The sequence below is a fragment of the Pristiophorus japonicus genome, chromosome 4 (assembly GCF_044704955.1).
Source record: "Pristiophorus japonicus isolate sPriJap1 chromosome 4, sPriJap1.hap1, whole genome shotgun sequence".
Lineage (NCBI taxonomy): Eukaryota > Metazoa > Chordata > Chondrichthyes > Pristiophoridae > Pristiophorus > Pristiophorus japonicus.
The window spans coordinates 119,274,362-119,293,586 of record NC_091980.1 but is presented as its reverse complement, the minus strand read 5'-3'; the positions used below and the strand labels follow the sequence as shown (position 1 = coordinate 119,293,586).

The following is a 19,225-nucleotide window of genomic DNA, read 5'->3' as shown; positions in this document are numbered from 1 at the left end:
AATGAACATATCCAACTAGAGAAGACCTAAATACCTCCTTGACCTTCAATGACACCATCATAGAGTCCCTCACCATTAACATCGGGTGTCACCCAGAAGCTTAACTGGACCACTCACATCAACAACATGGCTACAAGAGCAGGGGAACGGCTGGGTACACTGCGATAACAGCTTACCTCCCGTAACCTCAAATCCTTTCCATCATTTCATAGTCTCAAGTCAGCCAAAACTATATTTAAACTCAACACCATTAAGTAGAGCAGTTCACTTGAATGTCACTCCTGCCACCGAACACAAATACCCACTCCCTCCACCACACGGTGGCAGTACGTGCTATCTACAAGATGCACTGTAGCAGCACCTCCCAGCCTCACAACCTCTAGAAGAACAGCAAGATCGTGAACATTACCACCTGCAAAATTCTCTCCAAGTTGGACACTATCCTGACTTGGACATATACACTGTCAAAATCCTGGAGATACCTATCCAACACTATTGCGAGGGCACTATCAGCACAAAGGCTACAAGCAGTTCAAGGCACATCACTTCCTCCGAGCAACTATAGACAAGCAATAAATGCAGCCTTGCTAGTGTTGTCCAAATCTCAAAAACAAAAAAGGCAGTCTGGGAAACTGGGCAGGGCTGAGCTACATACAAATGGAAGCGAAATTACTGAGCACCAGCAGAAGACAGGTTGGTGCAACGTCCCGAATCCAGACTTCTGAAAACCATAGTTGTCCGAAAACCGGACATTTTGGCGAACAGTGGAGGATCGGCGAGGTCCGAAATCCGGCAAAACCTAAAAACCAGCACGGACTCTCCAAATGATTTCGGATTTCAGATGTTGCACCTGTATTACAATTTTTAAAAAAAAATTTTTTAATTGTCTAAATAGTGACTCATGACACCTTTACATAAAGTAGCTGGGACCCAGGCAGTTAGTAAAGCAAGGAGAGTCTGCATTAAAACACACAGAAATACTTTGGAGCCCAATCAGGTTGCTCCACAGAGCAGCAAGACTCAAAGGATGCAGCATTCCTTCCGTACTTTCCCCAAGGAACAGAAAAATAAAAATAGTTTATGAAAACAAATTGATGTATGACACTCCTTGTGGTGCGTGGGCACCATCTGGACCATTACTCAAATGGGAAGTTAATGTTTAGAAATGGAAGCAAATTTTCTGATGAATATTTGAGGCTGGAAATAAATATTAAAGTAGCAAGAAGTGTCACAAAAATCCTCGAATTTTATTTGTCTGGAGAAGGCTGGGCATGGGGGCGTTGGAAAAGGGGCGCTGGGAGTAGGGCAGTGACTACAGCAGCCTCAGTAACAGGAACTTCAGTGAGGGAAGTGACATCCGCCCGGGGACAACTCCCTTCGACTGGAATGGAAGGACGCCCATCATCCCTTTTGTTTCTCCAATCTCGGTCTTCCACCCCGTCACAGACCTTCCCTTTTGTTCTTTCTTCCCCTCCCCCTTTCAATGCTCCTTAGGAATCTGTTCTTTTTGAACATTCAACTGTTCTGATGAAGGGTTATCAATCTGAAACGTTAACTCTTGTTTTTCTCTCCACAGATGCTGCCTGACCCGCTGAGATTTCTAGCATTTTCTGTTTTTATTTCAGATTCCAGCACCTGCAGTATTTTGCTTTTGTATTAGAGGTTAATGTAGTTCCCAGATTTAAAAAAATGAGACCCTGCAGCTATAAGTAACTATAGCCTCATTAGTTTGACATCAGGGAATATGCTTAAGGGACTCATTAGGGATTCAATACATGACTACTTAGATAGAGAGGGTCACATTAGGGACAGCCAATCCAGGCTTCAAAAAAAGTTGTCTTAGAAATTTAATTTTTTATGAAGTCACCAAGATGAAGGTTGAGGGAAGCCCAGCTGACATTGTTTACTTAAGACTTCCAAAAAGCTTTTGACAAGGTACAGCTCAAGAGGTTCTCTAGCAGGTCGAGGCCTCCGGTATCAGTGGTAATATACTGAGCTGGATGGAGAACTGAAGACTGTAAGCAAAATGTAGTAGATGGATTTGGATCTGCTTGGAGACCAGTGAACAGTGGTTCCCACAGGGATCAGTGTTGGGACCATTCCTCTTCACTATCTTTATTAAGGATCTAGGAGGTAGCGTGTGGGGCACGATCTGCAAGTTTGCAGATGATACGAAGATTGGTGCGAGTGCCATGACTGTAGACAATGCACGACTGATTCAGGCAGATCTTACTCTGTGTGTGTGTGGAGGGGGGCTTGGGCTCAAGACTGGCAAATGATGTAGCGGCAGGGAATGTGGATTCACTGGTTGTAATTTACCAAAATTCCTTGGATTCTGGAGAGGTCCCAACAGATTGGAAAACTGCAAATGTAACACCCCTACTTAAAGGAGGCAGACAAAAAGCAGGAAACTATAGACCAGTTAGCCTAACATCTGTGGTTGGGAAAATGTTGGGAGTCCATTATTAAAGAAGCACTTGCAGGACATTTGGAAAAGCAAAATTCGGTCAGGCAGAGTCAGCATGGATTTATGAAGGGGAAGTCATGTTTGACAAATTTGCTGGAGTTCTTTTGAGGATGTAACGAACAGGGTGGATTAAGGGGAACCAGTGGATGTGGTGTATTTGGACTTCCAGAAGGCATTTGACAAGATGCCACATAAAAGGTTACTGCACAAGATAAAAGTTCACGGGGTTTGGGATAATATATTAGCATGGATAGAGGATTGGCTAACTAACAGAACAGAGAGTCGGGATAAATGGTTCATTCTCTGGTTGGCAACCAGTAACTTGTGGGGTGCCGGAGGGATCAGTGCTGGGACCCCAACTATTTACAATCTATATTAACGACTTGGAAGAAGGGACTGAGTGTAAGGAAGCCAAGTTTGCTGACAATACAAAGATGGGAGGAAAAGCAATGTGAGAGGAGGACACAAATAATCTGCAAAAGAACCTAGACAGGCTAGTGAGTGGGTAAAAATTTGGCAGATGGAGTATAATGTCAGAAAGTGAGAAGTCATGCACTTTGGCAGAAAAAAAAAATCCAAGAGCAAGTTATTATTTAAATGGAGAAAGATTGCAAAGTGCCGCAGTACAGCTGGACCTGGGAGTACTTGTGCATTAAAAAGATAGTATGCAGATACAGCAAGTACAGGAAGGCCAATGGTATCTTGGCCTTTATTGCAAAGGGGATGGAGTATAAAAGCAGGGAAGTCTTGCTACAGCTATATAAGGTATTGGTGAGGCCACACCTGGAATATTGCGTGCAGTTTTGGTTTTCATATTTATGAAAGGATATACTTGCTTTGGAGGCAGTTCAGAGAAGGTTCACTAGGTTGATTCCAGGGATGAGGGGATTGACGTATGAGGAAAGGTTGAGAAGGGTGGGCCTCTACTCATTGGAATTCAGAAGAATGAGAGATGATCTTATCGAAACGTATAAGATTATGAGAGGGCTTGACAAGGTGGATGCAGAGAGGATGTTTCCACTGATGGGGGAGACTAGAACTAGAGCGCATGATCTTAGAATAAGGGGCCGCCCATTTAAAACAGAGATGAGGAGAAATTTCTTCTGAGGGTTGCAAATCTGTGGAATTCACTGCCTCAGAGCGCTGTGGAAGACAGAAAGAGAGAAATTTAAGACAGAAATAGAGTATTTCTTAAACGATAAGGGGATAAGGGGTTATGGGGAGCGGGCATGGAAGTGGAGCTGAGTCCATGATCAGATATACCATGATCTTATTGAATGGCGGAGCAGGCTCGAGGAGCCGTATGGGCTACTCCTGTTCCTATTTCTTATATTCTTATAACATCGAAAAGCAGAGTTGATGCATTTGGGCTGAATGAATGCTGAACATTCCAGCAACCTTCAGAGAAAATCATGAAAGCATATGAAGAAAATCTGGGCATTTTAATGCATAGATCGTTAAAGGCTCATGAGTAATCCCACGAAGTGATAGCTAGAGCAAATAGGGAGTTGGGGTGCATTTATAGGACTAAGAATTGACTAAGAAAAGCATACTATTTTGTCCTTGCACAAGACCTTAGTTATGACTCAGTTAGAATACAGTGTCCAAATTTGGTCTGCTGACATGGTGGGTGATATTGAAAAGGGTGCAGAAGAATAATTTCTAGTTTGTAGCATCTTAGTTATCAAGATAACCTAAAAAAAAGAGTCAGGACTCTCACTTTAGAGAAGTGTAGATTTTGGGGTGAATTGATTGAGGTTTATAAGATGACGATGAAGGGAATAGAGTAGAAAGTTTGTTCCATAGGTTAGGGAGGACCAAGGATGGAGGGAGGAGTCATAATTTTAAGTTGTACAAGGCCATATCTCATTAGATGTCGGGAGGTAGTTCTTTTCCCACCTCCGGAGCAGACTACCGGTTCATGCGGTGGACGCCGATTCATTCAATTCCTTCAAGCAAGAGCTGGACCTGTTTCTGGCTGGCGCCAAGATCACCTTGCTCAAAATGTAGGTACTGCATGGCATTATCTGGGCCAGAAAGGTCTAGCTTTGATCACCTAAGGGGGTGGTAGAGGAATTTCCTAGTTTTTTTTCTCCCAGGAAATCCCATGGTTTCACATCCCATAGTGTGGCAGGGAGCATATGTATTGCAATGCACAAGGCATCACAATTGTGTGGGACACACTGGATGGACCTATGGGGCTATTCCGGTCAGTCACTGTTCATATGTTCTATCCACTCATACTGATACAACACCATTTCAACATTCTATCCGCTCTCACCTATACAGCATCATCATCCTGGTCTATCTACCTCCACTGATACAGCACTGTTACCCTCAGTTTAGGTGTCAGCCATGTCTCAGTAGTAGCACACTCTCAGAGTCAGAAGGTATACATATCAGGAAAGGATGAACAGGCTGGGTCTCTTTTCTCTTGAAAAAAGGCTGACGGGTGACCTAATAGAGGTCTTTAAAATTATGAAAGGTTTTGATAGAGTGGATAGAGAATGTTTCCACTTGTGGGGAAGAGCATAACTAGAGACCTTCAATATAAAATAATCACCAAGAAATCCAAAAGGGAATTCAGAAGAAACTTCTTTACCCAGAGTGGAGAGAATATGGAACTTGCTACCGCAGGCAGTCAGTGGTTGAAGCGAACAGTATAGATGCATTTAAGGGGAGGCTAGACAAGCATACAAGGGAAAAAGGAATAGAGGGTTATGCTGATAGATTTAGATGAGGAAAGACAGGAGGCGGCTCTATTGGAGCATAAACGACAGCATGGACTGGTTGGGCCAAATGGCCTGTTTGTGCCATAACCCTAGTAAAAGGTCATGGGTTCAAGCCCCATTTCAGAGGTTTGAGCACCTAATCTAGGCTGTATGGAGTGTGGGTTACCCTGTCTGAGGTATCACCTATCAAATGAGATGTTAAATTGACTTCTTCACTGAATGCAGAAGGTCCCATAAATTTATCCCTCAACCAGCATCATCAAAATGTATTATCTCGTACTGTATCTCATTGTTCTTTGTGGGAACTTGCTGTGCGCAAATTAGATGCTCCATGCCCCTACAATACAACAGCAAGTACACTTTAAATGTAGTTCATTGGTGGTAAAGTACTTTGGAATGTCTGATTTCATGAAAGGCATTACATCAATGCAAGTCCTCTGCTTTTTAAAAAAATCTACACCTAACTGAGTGTGAGTGGCTGTTTGAGAGAAGCAGCTTCTTTGGTTATTTGTGTTTGACTTTTTTCCCCATGTCTAGGTATTGCTGTAGCACACGTGTTTTTAAAAAAAATCAAATTTGGGGACTCAATTATCTGCTGATTGCTATTATTTCCTCCATTTTTGGCCAATAATGAAGATTTCATTGTACAAAGTGGCAGTAAAGCTATACACATGTTTTAATAGAGAAGCACTTTCATTATATGGCTGGAACGGTTTTGTAGTTGATCAGCAATTTCAAAATAAAATGTATTTCAAACCATTTAAAATAAAAACAAAAATTACAAATTGGTTTCACCTCCAAACTCTTAATACTTCAACAGTAGTAATCCAGAAGAGAAATGCTGTGTTCAGTCAATGCAATGCGCTATTCTGCGGTCAGAGTGAGACTTCGAGTAGTTCACTGTAAGTAGAAGTGCCCCTTGCTAGAAAATACAAGTTACGCAATACATTCAGAATATATGAAACACCACCCTGCATACAATGATAAGGGTCACACATAAAATATTAGTGGTGTACACTTGAGTTGAATAAGACTGCAGTTCTGGATTTTTAAATTTTATTTACCAAAAAGCAGTGATGAGTATTATTCGAAATCTAATAGAGGAGTTTCCAGAGCAGAAGATGGGTACAATAAGATGTGGCTGAGATCAGTCAAAAAGGGCAGACTTGTTGAGCCAGAAGGCCCAAAAACTGTTACTAAAAATGTTGTTTGCAGGGTACCATTTATATAAATGCAGAATTCTGAACATGACCAATCCCTCTGGATAACCCACAACCAAGACATAAACTAACCCTAGACAGCAAGTACTTGACATTTACAACACAGAGTTCACCCCCCTCTCCTGCTGATACACCACCACCCAGGTATTGCCAGCACTTCCCCAAAGTGCTAATAAAAATATATGAGCTAAGTTCACCACTCTCTAATTCAGGGCAAACTATGAACAGTCCAACAACCCCAAGCTACAGACTCTTCTACATGTAACCCTGGAATTCTTAAACTACCTGCCTTTCTTATGTATGTAAAAAAGTGTGGGACATCAGTGCTCAAGACTTGACAGTTTTCCATTTGCCAACAAGTAACTGAAGTCAGGTTTGGGTATCCATCAGCTGCAGAGTTAGACCCCCCTCGGCACTGCCCACAATAATTCCAACTTCAACAGAATCCCCTCCTCGCCATTGCACCAGTGTAACATTTCCATTTCCAACACTGCCAAACATCACATCCCTCTGAACGAGACTGCAAAGCACTGTGGACCTGCACCTCCCTGGATTGTCGAGACTGCTCAAAAGTCATTTCACTTTGGAGCCTTAAAGAGGGAGACTTTCAATTTATCAGACTGGATTGGATAGAAATCCAAGCTCCGGGTATACAAGGACAGTGTGTGCATCACTAAGCTTCCTCGTACCCTTTTTGCTTACATTTGTTAATTTCCAGAACACTAAGTCAATGGAGTTGCAGCTGGATTTCAAGAAACCAAGAAATGAGCTTGTGAACTTTTTCCTGCGACAATATGCTGCTGTGTAGAACATAGATGGACTAAACACAAACATCTCCCAGAATTTGAGAGCTAACTAGTTATTCAAAGGTAGACGAGAAAAGATATGAAAAATCTGAAATGAATAGGCCTGTTGCAGGTGGGACCTAGTTAATAGGCAAGCCTCCACTTACACCCAATGATAATGGTCCAACAAAGAAACTATTCAATACATGTAATCTCATCAAACCATGCATACAAAGCAACTGAAAGTAAATCCTGAAGTGAAATCTGTAATACAAAAGCATTAAAAAAAGTCTTGTCAACTGTAGATTACTTGTCAATAAACATGTTGCAATGATGCTGTTCATTAATCCTACGACTTGAACATTATGTGCCACACCCGGCCAGACAACATTGGTACTTACTGATGTTGCTGGTAACTTCCATGATGGTGCAGTAGGTTTATCCAAGAGTAACTAAGTCACACAAGTCAGGAAAGTCCCAAGTTGTATCCCTGGTCTGTACCAAGTTAGTGCCAAGCTGGGGCATGGCAAGGATACTTCAACTGGTCACAGCATCCTTGGGTTAGAGAAAGAAATGGCCACAGCTCCCAAACCTAATCGCCACCTTGCAATCCTCGCTAGAAATGCCCAAATGTGGCCATTTGAGCAAGACAGAGTGAGAATCAGGTTCAGCTGTGACGCAACATCCTCCTCTACGCACTTACATGCATACATACTCAGCCACCCATCCACATATACGTTCAAATATCTGGCCGACACTCAGGATCAAGACTTAACTCAATAATGACTACTTGCCAAGGTATTAGACAGCCAGCAATCGGGAACAATACCTCAGGAGTCAGTATCTGCAGATGGAGTGATGTAAATTGGTGAGGAAAAACAATGGTGCTGCTGGCACAAACAACACATGCGGCTTATTAAGCACATTATGTCAGATATACTTTAACTGCTGTGCAATAACTCTGCTACTGTTCGTTGGTTCTAAGCGTTTTCTACAAATGGAGGCAAACCTTACCCAAACAGCTAAGGAGAAAGGAAACCATTCTATAAATCACTAAGTTACAGTGCAGTGTTACTGAGTATAGAGGACCCACAGTACAAGATCAAACCTTCTTTGCAAATAGTGGACAATCATCAACCACTTCAAAACCGATCATAGTTGATGCTGCCACTTTCTCCATAAATGGAAGATTAAAGTATCCCCATCAATGAGAGGCGATCTTATCGAAACATGTAAGATAATGAGGGGGCTCGACAAGGTGGATGCAGAGAGGATATTTCCACTCATTGGGGGAAACTAAAACTAGGGGACATAGTCTTAGAATAAGGGACCGCCCATTTAAAACTGAGATGAGGAGAAATTTCTTCTGAGGGTTGTAAATCTATGGAATTCTCTGCCCGAGAGAGCTGTGGAGGCTGGGTCATTGAATATATTTAAGGAGGAGATACACAGATTTTTGAGCGATAAGGGAGTAAAGGGTTATGGGGAGCGGGCAGGGAAGTGGAGCGGAGTCCATGATCAGATCAACTATGATCTTATTGAATGGCGGAGCAGGCTCGCAGGGCCAAATGGTCTAATCCTGCTCCTATTATGTTATGTAACTGTAGAGCTCTTAATCAGATCCTGGAGCTTATCATCGAATACTGCCCTCAGAAGAAACGCCCAGTGTACAAGATATCCATGCTGTTACACTGGAAGCTTTGGCCTGGATATCAATATTCAGTTTTTTTTTGCTGGTACCATATAAAAGACTGAGGAGTATGAGTAAGCTTCGCCTCCCTTGCCATGATTTTGACTGAGTTTGCTTGCAGACACAGAAGAGATAAACTGATAAAGTAAACTATAGAAATGAAAGAAATACAAGGGAGTGAGAAATAGAGAGTAATTTCATGTGCTGGACAGGGACTCCTAACATTATGCTTTACCAAACTCACCATACAATCCAAAACTGAACAAACTCCTCCTCCTCCCCTGCCATGTGCAAGCAGTGCACAATATCACAAACAAAATATCAGAGGGCAACTAATTACAAGACTGTAATCTAATATGAGGATTTAAACTCGGGCTTTATTTGCTAGAAAACATTAAGGGGAATTGAATAAAAGTATCACAAGTTTTCAAAGAGTTTGAGAGGGTGAAAGAGTGAAAGATTATTTCCACTGGTTTGGTGAACCATAACTAGAGGGAATAAATTTGGGATTAGTACTTAACACTTAAAAGGGCGCGGTTAGATTTTTTCCCCCTCTATGTAAAGGAATTAGAATATGGAATAAGTTATCTTAAGTGGGTGGCTATTGGAGCAGGATCAATCAAGATATTCAACAAGGATTTAGACAATCACTTGAGAAGGAAAATATTAAAGAGAAGGGTTGATAGTTGGAGGGGAGCTATCACTGACTCATGTGAAGTGGTGAAATGACCTCCTCCTCGTTGAAATTTATATTCTACAATTCTTCAAAATGACAAGCAGTAACTCCATGAATAGATTTTGTTTTTATTTTAAACATTCAACATTTGCAGCTTTCTCCATTTAAAACACTTTAACCTATGGCTGCAACAATGAAGAATCTATGAGAGACCACATACAGATCCAGTTAATGACAGCACTCAACAGGGTATTGCTCCAAGTGTCAAACCACAGGTAGCCCCATCTGGTATTCATTGACTTGGGTCAACGACACAAGTGTTATTGCTTGAAAGAGCATGCACTGTCTCAAAATTGTCATCTTCTGTTATTTTTGCTTCTGGTAGATACAAATTCCAAGCACATTATTAGAAAGAACTATGGAGTAGTATCGAAACATTTATTTTTGGAAAGAATACTGCAGGAGGCACCCTCAAAAGTTGTGATCCTTCCCTCATTTAGTACAAGATAGTTAGAAAAATCATAATGGACAATTTCCCTCACATAAAACAAACCAAAACTACAAATTATAGATTCATGCCCTTCCTTTTACTCAGATGTAGCTTTAACACCGATTGCTGTTACAATGACCCTCAAACCCTTCTGTCCTTCTCTCACTGAACCACGTGGGCAATCTTTCCTCCAACTCAGGAAAGGATGCTGACTCTGTACAGTCTTTTTGGTGGCGCAGCGATTATTTTTGCAATATCAAAGCCATGGATTAGCATTATTTACCTGGGACATTGAGGCTCTATTACCACATGCATTGGCACACTGGACATTCCTAAACTTCTCCCCTGTACTGCAGCATTTGCAAAGGATGCACGGTTCGATTATTTAACAGTTTTCAACAGTCAGAAAATATGGGGTGCAGGTAGAATTTTTCAAAAATTAATGGGCCTCAGTGGGAAGGGGGGTTCCCCACAACAAAAAAAAGTTAATACTCAAAAGATTAGCAATATTTAAATCCAAACATGTTCATGGGCACTGGGCATTTGGGACACCTGAACTGTCAATTTGATTTTTGAAGGGGGTGGCCCTTCAAAATAATGTATGACATGGGAGCCTGCAATGCCCTCAAAGCCTCCTTGATAAAATGCAACATCCCCACCAACAACGGAGTCCCTGGCCAAAGACCGCCCTAAGTAGAAGAGCAGCATCTGGGAGGACACTGAGCAGAGTCTCATAGCCAAGAGCATGCAGAAATCAAGCGCAGCCAGCGGAAGGAGCGTGCGACAAACCAGTCCCACCTACTCTTTCCTTCAAAGACTGTCTGTCTGTCCCACCTGTGACAGACTGTAATTCCTGTATTGGACTGTTCAGTCACCTGAGAACTCACTGAGAGTGGAAGCAAGTCTTCCTCGACCTTGAGGGACTGCCTATGATGAAGAATCAATACAGACTTTAACCCTTCGTCGAAATCACACCACCAAATCTCAATGACATTTTATCACAGCACTCGTCAGTGTCCCAGTAGGCAGTATTTTGAACACTTTTTACCTCAGACCTGTGTATACATCATTGATTCCCCACACAGCAAGTTCCGGAACCTATGCACAGTAGCCAAGTATAAGGTAAGTACCGACAGACGTGAAACATTAAGCTGCCAGCCCTCAGTGAGCGAGACCAAAACAAAATTCAGAGGAGGAGATGTGAAATGGGCTAGCAAATAATCATAATATATTCTACTTTAAAACATATAATACAACACTGAGGCACAACTTCACAAGATGTCCTTTTCAACTTTAACCTCTTACCTTCGCAAATGCGATCGAGACGTGCTCGCTTTACTTTGTGTTTGTCCATGACGGGCACAGACATGAGGGCTACAGGTCAGAGGTCGGCACGACGATCACTGAAGGTGGATTAGTTTTTATCCACACCAAAAACCGGAGACACCAGACATCAAAATTCACAGGTTTCAATATTCCCAAAAGCTCCCGTTAGCCTGTTTTTTCAAAAAAAAGATAAATTTAAATAATCTCCAGTAAGGTGTAGGATTCCCCACCCCCCCAACCTCCAAAATTATTTCCCACATGTGGTTCAGTCAAAAAGCATTTTCAGAACTGCAGATGGCAAGTTGTGTATACAGGATCACCATGCTGCACCACTCACTCATCCAATACCAATCATTCCATGTTCATCGGACTCCTACACAAAATGCGATAGCAGGTGACATTTGAATGTTAATGTAATATTCCTGTCTATTTACACAGTACTACAACCCACACCTTCCTGGTTACCTACTTGCACACAGTACAATTTGAGGTAGTACCAAGTTGCATGGCCAAGCCACATTGTTGTAGCTCTGAAACAATTTAATGACATGCCCTTCAGGCCAACCTCCCATCTTCCACCCTCCCTAAACTTGAGCGCATACAAAACTCTGTTGCCCATATCCTAACTCACAAAAAGTCTAGTTCATTCATCACTCCTATACTCGCTGACCTACATTGGCTACCCAGTCCAGCAACACCTAGATTGTAAAATTCCCACCCTCATGTTCAAATCCCTCCATCTCTCTAACCTCCTCCAGCCCTGCAACCTTCCAAGATCCCAGCGTTCCTCCAATTCTGGCATTGTGCATATCCAATTTAAATCACCCACCATTACCGGCCGTGCCTTTGGTTGTGTAGGCCCCTAAACTGCTCCACCTCCTTTAAGACGCTTCTTAAAACCAACTTCTGTCCTAATATCCCATGTGGCTCGGTGTAACGCTCCTGTGAAGCGCCTTGGGATGTTAAACTTACGCTATATGTAAAAGTTGTTGTTACATACAGCAGTAAAGCTTCGGCAGTTTACATTGTCATTTGAATCCAGACACTGAGTCACTGCCTCACAATGACTCCCATGCATTCCTTCTGATCTCTGTAATATACACTATGGAGTTGGCAGCACAGTGTGTTCGACAGTGGACAGATAACTGGGTAACTCCCCGGATTTGAAACATAACATGCACAAGTGAAGGATTAACAACCTTGATGTGATCGCTGCAAATCAGAGTGATAATCTGTAGTTCATTGCAAACTTCACTAGGTAGGTAGCACTTCCTGTTGAACCGTTTGAATATAGCAATTAACCTACAGTTCAAACGTGCATCTCCTCAATAGGAAACCTCAGGAAGTTAAGGCTCCACCAGAATCTTTGACTTGTCTGGGCCTGGATAAGGCACCACCCAGGACTATGCACATTTTTTCCCTCAATAATTGTATCCCTTTTCCTTCCAAAGCTTATAGTTCCACAAGAGGCAATCACCATCTGGTACCACGCTTTAGCAGCTGTTCTTCATGTATGGACGTCAACAGTGAGCACTGGTGAGCTATTGAACTGTGGAGAACATCACAGCTGCACCTTATCCTGTCCTCACCCAACATCCACATATGCCTTTCCAGCAAAGGTTGCTGGGTAGCCATCAGAAGCAGGGAATCTGGTTGATTTCCCTTCTTTGACCCTGAGACTGATGGTAATATACCTACCACTTCTCTGGCAGAAGTTGACTAACTCAACACAGACCAGGAATTGAACCAGAGTGCTTCCTGATCAAATTGGCTCAAAAATGATCCCTTTTACAACCATCAATCCCCCCACCCCCCTCAATCCGCAGAAGTGTGAGGTAATGCATTGGGGAGGGTTAAAGGGAACACACAATAACTGACAAGTTCAAAGGAACAGAGGAACCTTGGATTGCATGTCCACAGATCCCTGAAGACAGCAGGACAGTTAGATCAGGTGGTCAAGAAGGCATATGGAATACTTGCCTTTATTAGCCGAGGCAAGAGCAGGGAGGTTATGCCTGAACTGTGTAAAACACTAGCTAGACCACAGCCAGAGTACTGCGGCAGTTCTGATCACCACATTATAGGAAAGATGTGATTGCACTAGAGAGGGCACAGAGATTTACAAGGATGTTGCCAGGACGAGAAATTTAGCTATGAAGGAAGATTGGATAGGCTGGGGTTGTTTTCTTTGGAACAGAGGCGGCCGAGGGGAGACTTGATTAAGGTGTATAAAATTATGAGGGGCCGAGATAGAGTGGATAGGAAGCACCTATTTTCCTTAGCAGAGGGGTCAACAACCAGGAGGCATAGATTTAAACTAATCGGTAGAAGGATTAGAGTGGAGAATTCTTTTCACCCAGAGGGTGGTGGAGGGCTGGAACTCAGCCTGAAAGGGTGGTAGAGCCAGAAACCATCATATTTAAAAAGTACTTGGATATGCACTTGAAGTGCCGTAACCTACAAGGCTACAGACCAAGAGCTGGAAAATGGCAATAGGGTGGATAGCTCTTTTTCACCCAGCACAAACGCAATGAGTCGAATGGCCTCCTTCTGTGCCATAAATTTCTATGATTTTATGAAGCATGCTTGCCTCTGCCTACTTAAAAGTAAAAATGCGACTCCAAATTAAACCTACAGAACCACTGGACGACATCTGGCCCTGCTGTCACAATGGCTCAGCGAGTAACCACAAAGTGTAGCACAAAGCTAAAACAGACCAGGAAGGTCCTGTCTTTGGACAACTGGAAGCAGTGGACCCCAAACAAGGGTCATCATCTTTAGAGGGAAAAGTCACATGATAAAATAAGGCAGGTCAGAGGTTCAATTCCCAGTCTGCGCCGAGTTAAGTGATGATAGCAAGGATGGGAGTAGAGAGTTGCAGGGTCCCTGTGCTAGGAAAGGGAATTTTATTATAAACAGCCAGAGACCCCCATTCTGATCACTATCCAGTGATTCCCACTGAAAAACACGAAATGTGTGGATGTTGAGTATTATGGTTAACATTCGCTGCATCTCCGCCACGATCTCTCACCGCACCTCCGCACCAAACATTTGCCGCACCTCCGAATGTTTTGTGGCGGAGGAGCAGTGAGAGATTGTAGCGGAGGTGCGCCGAATGTTTGTCGTAGAGGAGCAGCGAGAGGTCGTGGCGGAGGTGCGGCAAATGCGGTACAGGGCCCAGAACAGCCGAGGGCCCAGGGGCAGCACACACTGCGATGTGCGCGCGCACTAGGTCCATGCAGCAGAGGAGGTCTCCAGTCATCCTAGTTAACCCTGGCCACTGAATAATGGCCTAGCTTTGTCAAGCCCGTGTGGTGGCTGAAGTGCAACGGTCACCACACATTAAAAAAAATCCACGCACAGGCATCTTCCATCCCTCAAGTTCAGGACTGGAATATCTGGTCCTTCACTGAAACATCTGCAAACTCATTCCTTTTGGTGTGGAAGCAAGTCATCCTCGTTCGAGGGACCGCCTATGGATGATGATTATGGTTAAACTGCCTGCAAACACTCACCATCCTGGTTCACACAACAATGGCCACTGGGTGAAGAACTGGAGGGAGATAGTGTCATGGTACTGAACCCCAGCAGAAGCCAAAGCCAGGAGGAGCAGGGAGAAGTGCAGAGATTGGATTTTCTCCCCCTTCTTTTGGTTTCTTCCCCTCCCCAACCCACCCCGAAAGATAAACTCACTGACCCACTCATCAACCTCTGGCAGTACTGTTCCAGAGGTGGCTGCTTGGAGACACACAAAAACAACTTTACATAAGAAAATAATAGGGGCAGGAGTAGGCCACCTGGCCCCTTGTGCTTGCTCCGCCATTTAATAAGATCAGGGCTGGTCTGATCATGGACTGGACTCCACTTCCCTGCCCGCTCCCCATAACCCTTATCTCTCAAAAATCTATCTCCGCCTTAAATATATTCAATGTCCCAGCCTCCACAACTCTCTGGGCAGAGAATTCCGCAGATTTTCCAACCCTCTGAGAAGAAATTCCTCCTCATCAGTTTTAAATGGACAGCCCCTTATTCTGAGACAATGGGCCCAAGTTTCCACAAGAAAAAAAACGGGCACCCCTCCGAGCTGGGCGCCCGTTTTTCGCGCCTAAAAAAATCTTCAGTATTCTCCACCGACTTACAGGTCCTGTGGCACTCGGCACGAGCTGTGGGGGCGCGGAGCCAGGTCCCTGCGCTGAAAACAGTGCCGGGACCTCTGCACATGCGCGCTACAGTCGGCACGCAAGTGCAGTAGCTCCAGGTGCCGAACTGTGTGGGAGGGGCCCGAAGCACGCAGCCCCTAGCCTAATGGCCTCACTGGGGCTGCGTGAATGAAGCTCCTCCCACGGCCAGCTGCTGCTCTCCTCCCCCCCCCCCCCCCCCCGGCCGACCCGACCCGACCCCCACTCCCTCCCCCCCCCGACCCGACCCCCGCTCCCCCCACCCCGAGACCCGCTCCCCCGACCGAGACCCGCTCTTCCCCCCCCCCCCCCGCCGACCCGACACCCGCTCCTGTTCCCCACCCTCTCCCTCTCCCTCTCGCTCAGCGGCACGAACAGCTGCAGAATTCTCCCTGGCTGAAGCACTTTCACACAGGTAGGAAGATGGTTTATTTAATCTTTTCTTGGCTTATAAATGTTTATTCAGGTTGGATTTATTTGTATAATATTTGTAGAAGTATAAATAAGGATTTATTGTCAAATTTAATGAGTTCCCTTCCCCCCACCTCGTTCTGGACGCCTAATTTGTAACCTGCGCCTGATTTTTTAATGTGTAGAACAGGTTTTTTCAGTTCTACAAAAATCTTCACTGGCGCCATTCTACTTTAGTTTGGAGTACATTTTCACTGTGGAAACTTTCAAATCAGGCGTCAGTGGCCGGACACGCCCCCTTTTGAAGAAAAAATTCTGTTCTAAACTAGAACGGTTCTACCTGACTAGAACTGCAGAAAAAAAAAAGTGGAGAATTGCGATTTCTAAAATAGTCCGTTCTCCACCAGTTGCTCCTAAAAATCAGGCGCGAATCATGTGGAAACTTGGGCCCTATGTCCCCTTAGTTTTAGTTTGCCCTATGAGTGGAAATATCCTCCCTACATCCACCTTGTCGAGCCCCCTCATTATGTTATATATTTCGATAAGATCACCTCTCAAATTTACTCCCCTAAAGGGCTCCCTTTCCTGCTGTCCCCAATAAGCAAAGCACCAAGGGTCTGTTTAAAACCTGCCCCAAGCAATACAAATGTGTAGGGAATAAGATGTGAACCCGTGCGCCACTAATTGTATGAAGCAGCACAGGGCCACAGATGCCTCAAAGGATCTGGCAGATAAAACAATGTTAGGAAAGTGAAATGTGTGGGCTATTGATTTTTGCAGGGGTGAGGGCAGGGTGGAGAAAGAGAAGCAACCAGACTGACAGCTAGCATCAAACTCACAAGATCTCTACACTGGCTGAGGTACTGGGAAATGCTGAACTGAGAAACGGCAAAGGAGGATGGAGCGGTTGACTGGATCAAAGGTTGCAGAGACATCGAGGGGTCAATGTGCCGGTGACTTTTTTTTTCTATTGGGCCTCTAGTAACACAGCTGATGTGCACAAGAACAATCCAGAGCTTCATCTCCAAGCGGCAGGCACCCAAGGTCTGCTCAACGCCCGATTTCAGCAGTGCATCTCAACCCTTCATGGGGGCAGACGAAGCGTAGAATAATCTTCACTGGTCTGTGTCTGAAATAATCCCAGCTGTGCAAGCAAGGCAGAGGCATGTCACCTCGGCGTTGCATTATTTCACAAGCTGAAATATCAGTTAGACACCAACAGCTAAAGCATACATGCCTTTTGACAGTCCTTCAAATTGTGCAGAAGATCATATGCAACTTGTAACCGAAGGTGCAAAAGATTGGGGCTGCAGCTTGTACATTTTGGCTTAGTCTCCCACCATCAAGTGCAAATCAAATGCAGTCAACGGTCTCTGCCCCACATGCACAACTGTGATTATTTCAGATACAGACCAGTCATGATTACCCTATGCTTCCACCATCCCCATGTAGAGCGACATTTCACTGCTGAAATCTGATGTTGAGCAGATGTCAGGTGCCTGCCCCTTGGAGATGGGTTGTTCTTATGCACCTCAAGGCCCAATAGCCAAACATATTTTCCCTCCTCGACCTCGGTCGACCACACCATCCTCCTCCATTGTCCAGCTCAGAGAGCCTGCCCTAGCTTGGTTCCACCATTACCTCGCCAATCATAGCCAAAATATCCCCAGATCTGGTCCCTCAACCTGCGCCATTACCTCCCGATGGATCCATTCTTGGCCCCCTCCTCTACCTCACCTGCATGCTGCTCTTTGGCAACATCATCCAAAGACATGGGGTCAGCTTACATATGTACACTGACGACACTCAGCTCTACCTCTCCACCACCTTTCTCGCCCCCTCCACTGTCACTATGTTGTAAAAACAGCTTGTCCAACATCCAGTCTTGGATCAACTGCAATTTCCTACAATTAAACATTGGGAAAAATGAATCCATCATCTTCGGTTCCCACCATGTCTTTGTCAACTGCAGACTCGACTAATTCAATGCTCTCCTAGTCAGGCTCTCATTCTTAGTGTCCTGTAAACTTCAGCTCATCCAAATCCCTGTTGCTCATAGGCTATCCCGCACCAAGTCCCACTCACCCATCACCCTCATCATCGGTGACCTACGCTGGCCCCCTGTGCCTCGAATTTAGAATTCTCATCCTCATTTAAATATCTTCAAAGACTTGCCCTCCCTACCTCCAATCTCCTTAGACCCTACAAGCTCTTCCACTCCCCTCCTTATTCATTTCTGTTCCTCGCCTCTTGTGCACCCCATTCAATTCATCTTACGATTGGTAGTTGTGCCCTTCAGCTGTCCAAGCCCTATTTTATGGAATTCTCTCCCTCTTAAAACCCATCTCTTTACCCTCCTACTATCTCCTTCTTTGGTTTCAGCATCCATGTCTGTCTGCTTACATCACCTTGGGACAATTATGAATTTTTAAAAATGTGCAATATAAAAGCAAGTTGTTGTAGTAAAACTACAGATGAAGCCAAAGAGAATTCAAACTAAATTCTACCCACCGATTTTCCCTCCCTCGACCCAGGGTGAAGCAACTGCAGCAAACATACTGTACCCCATCTGAGATCAGCACATACTGGAGATGGAACACAGGGAGCTTCCTGGTATGTGGGTGTGTGATTCAGAGATGGTGTATTCACCCAAGTGCTCAGGGCAACAGGACACATCCCATTAACAAAATACAGGTACAACAGATAGACACGTACTCTGATCTTGTCCTTGGCAGAGGTTCACACACACAGCTTCCAGCGCCAATCACTGGATAGTTGATTTTTCTCTCTTCTGTTGCCAGTTTGACTGAGACCAGCCAATTTACCACAAACCAGGGCTATCACTTTAAATATCTGAACGGCTCAGTATTGCACGACACAATGCCTTTCTACACAAAATTATCAGTCTTACAACTGATACAAAAGCAACATCAGGAGTTAGGAAACATGTCCAAAAATAATTCAGATCCAGTACTGAAATTAACCTTCAATAGTTTATTTTCTTTCATAAAAGTAAAAATAGCAGCAATGATGGCACTACAAATGGCCTCAGTGTCTCCAATTATACAGAGGGAGACAGAAAAACAAAAAATAGGCAGTGTTTCTGCACTTTAGCATCCAAGGTCCCCTGCTGAAAAAAGCACGTGTAGAGAAGTATGGCAAGGAGGGGACCGAGCTCAGTTGAATACGGTCCCAACATAAAACATCGAGAATCATGTAAAAAGAATGACCACTTGGGCAAAGGATGCCT

The 19,225-nt window shown here is 44.2% G+C and overlaps 1 protein-coding gene across 7 annotated transcripts in view; it reads right to left on the bottom strand.

Moving 5' to 3' along the window:
• The window catches only part of LOC139263044 (C-terminal-binding protein 1-like), a 109,920-nt gene that overhangs the window by 88,211 nt on the left and 2,484 nt on the right, over positions 1 to 19,225 (bottom strand). For 5 of the 7 annotated variants that reach the window (XM_070878548.1, XM_070878546.1, XM_070878547.1 and 2 more), the window contains one exon: positions 11,366 to 11,556. The exons of the other annotated variants lie outside the window; for them this stretch is intronic. In XM_070878548.1, coding sequence (XP_070734649.1) covers positions 11,366 to 11,429 — 64 coding nt within the window. In that variant the 5' untranslated portion in view covers positions 11,430 to 11,556. The remainder of the gene's footprint in view (positions 1 to 11,365; positions 11,557 to 19,225) is intronic. 7 annotated transcript variants of the gene reach the window in all.